Here is a 1,858-nt window from a genome sequence, read left to right on the forward strand (position 1 = left end):
AGAATTTTATCCCCCAGTACCGTGGCCTGTGGTCGGAAAAGCCACGGAGGTTGCCAGATGTCACCAAAAAGCCACACTGGTAGATTGAAATTCCTTCAAAACGGCAACCCTATTTATTCAAATCTTGGTAAAAAATCTCTGTCGTAAACTTGGCTATTCCAGTGTTGCTCCTTCTGTTAGACGCGCACACGCACGCACGCACACACACACAAGTGCCATACGCTCGCTCGCTCTCTCTCTCTCTCTCTCTCTTTCGTGCTTGAGACCGGCATGTGTGTGCGAGAATTAAATCGTATAATCGCACTGATGTCGATACATGCGAATTTAATGTTTAATGTTTTCTTGCTCTTGTTTGAGTAGCGTTGTGTGTGTTTCAGTATTTTCAGTCTTGGTTTCAGAACGAAGAAGCCTTTCCTGACATGTTCTTGATATCATCATCTTCTGAAGACGATATTATTCCCCGCAGTTGCCAACAGAAAGTATTTCAGTAGATAATTATCAAGCATTTCCACTTTATTTGTTACTTCTGAGTTCAGTAGTACAATGCGAAAAACAAAAAATAGCTGTAAAGAGCTGCATTTATTAGACTATTCAGAGCCGTGATCTTTACAATGTCATCTATTGTTAGTTTTTCAGATATCGGCCGTTCTACATCCCGTTCCTCCCCGTTACTTACAGGTGAGTGATTTTATTTATTTTATTTCGTTATTTTCTTGCATTCCCAGCAAACCGGAAAGGTCTCCAGCTGTGCTGCAAGTTGAACGATTTTTGCCTTCGTTCCTTCCTCCGGCCAAATTATAACATGTCTGTGAATCGTTCGTCTCTCTCTCTCTCTCTGGGCTGGTTGGAATAAACCCGGGTACTTTTCTTCGGAGTCTGTTGGTTGTGATCGATAGATAGTATGATCTGTAATACAAGTTTCCGAATCTTAATTAATCAGAGCTATGGAAAGCTGTACTGAAGGATGTCATCATCATTATCGATGACTATTTTCCTCCATTAAAGAGATAACGAAAGTCATCATCTCTATGATTAAGTGGCGCCGGATTCATAGTGCTCCCATCTTGTCCGGTAGAGTTTAGTACTAGGGCGCGGAGCTGCTTTCAGGAGGACGCCCATTTCCGGTTTGTAGCAAATTGGCTTATTCAACCTTTCCTCCATTTTCTCTTCACCATCAAATGCGCATTTATTTATTATCAACTTCTCTCGTCTGTGTACATATGCTTTGCACTTGATACTTACTAGCATCAGGTTGCGTTCACGCTCCTCATCAATTCTATTATAGGATTTGACATTAATAGATTTCCACTTCTCAATGCGCATTGGCACACTCGGTATGCCTTCCCCCTCCCCTCCCCCCCTCCTCCAATCTCTTTTCATCAATCCAGTGCCATTTTCGTTGAGTAGTACTGACTGCCGACTTGTGAGAGACTTTAGTTATCAGAAAATGTTCTCTTGTTGTATTGCATAAGCGACGTCATCTCCCCTTTTCGACTTTTGAATTCTTTAAAAATCTTATTTACTTTATGTTTATTACGCTCATTCAGTGGACCTTGGGGTGTTTCTTATGCTCATTCAGGGGCCGTTTTTATTAAGCTCATTTAGGGCCCGTTTTTATTATGCTCATTCAGGGGCAGCTCATTATTATTAAGCTCATCAGCAGGGGCCGTTTTATTATGCTAATTGAGGGACCCATTTTTTATTATGCTTACTCAGTGGCCTGTGTTTCTTATGCAATTGACTGATATGCTTATTTTCAATAGGCGTCTATTTTTGTAAAACTAAAAATATTTCCCTCAGACAAACAGGTACACACCTACTAAACTTAACCTCTCTCTCTCTCCCCAAAAACCAACTA

At 41.0% G+C, this 1,858-nt stretch overlaps 1 protein-coding gene across 1 annotated transcript in view; it reads right to left on the reverse strand.

Moving 5' to 3' along the window:
• The window catches only part of LOC135201242 (uncharacterized), a 3,080-nt gene extending 1,757 nt beyond the window's left edge, over window positions 1-1,323 (reverse strand). The window contains exon 1 of the mRNA XM_064230118.1: window positions 1,243-1,323. Within this exon, the coding sequence (XP_064086188.1) occupies window positions 1,243-1,323 (81 nt within the window). The remainder of the gene's footprint in view (window positions 1-1,242) is intronic.
• Between the last annotated feature and the right edge of the window lie 535 nt (window positions 1,324-1,858).

Source organism: Macrobrachium nipponense, chromosome 28, assembly GCF_015104395.2.
Source record: "Macrobrachium nipponense isolate FS-2020 chromosome 28, ASM1510439v2, whole genome shotgun sequence".
NCBI classification, from domain to species: Eukaryota; Metazoa; Arthropoda; class Malacostraca; order Decapoda; family Palaemonidae; genus Macrobrachium; species Macrobrachium nipponense.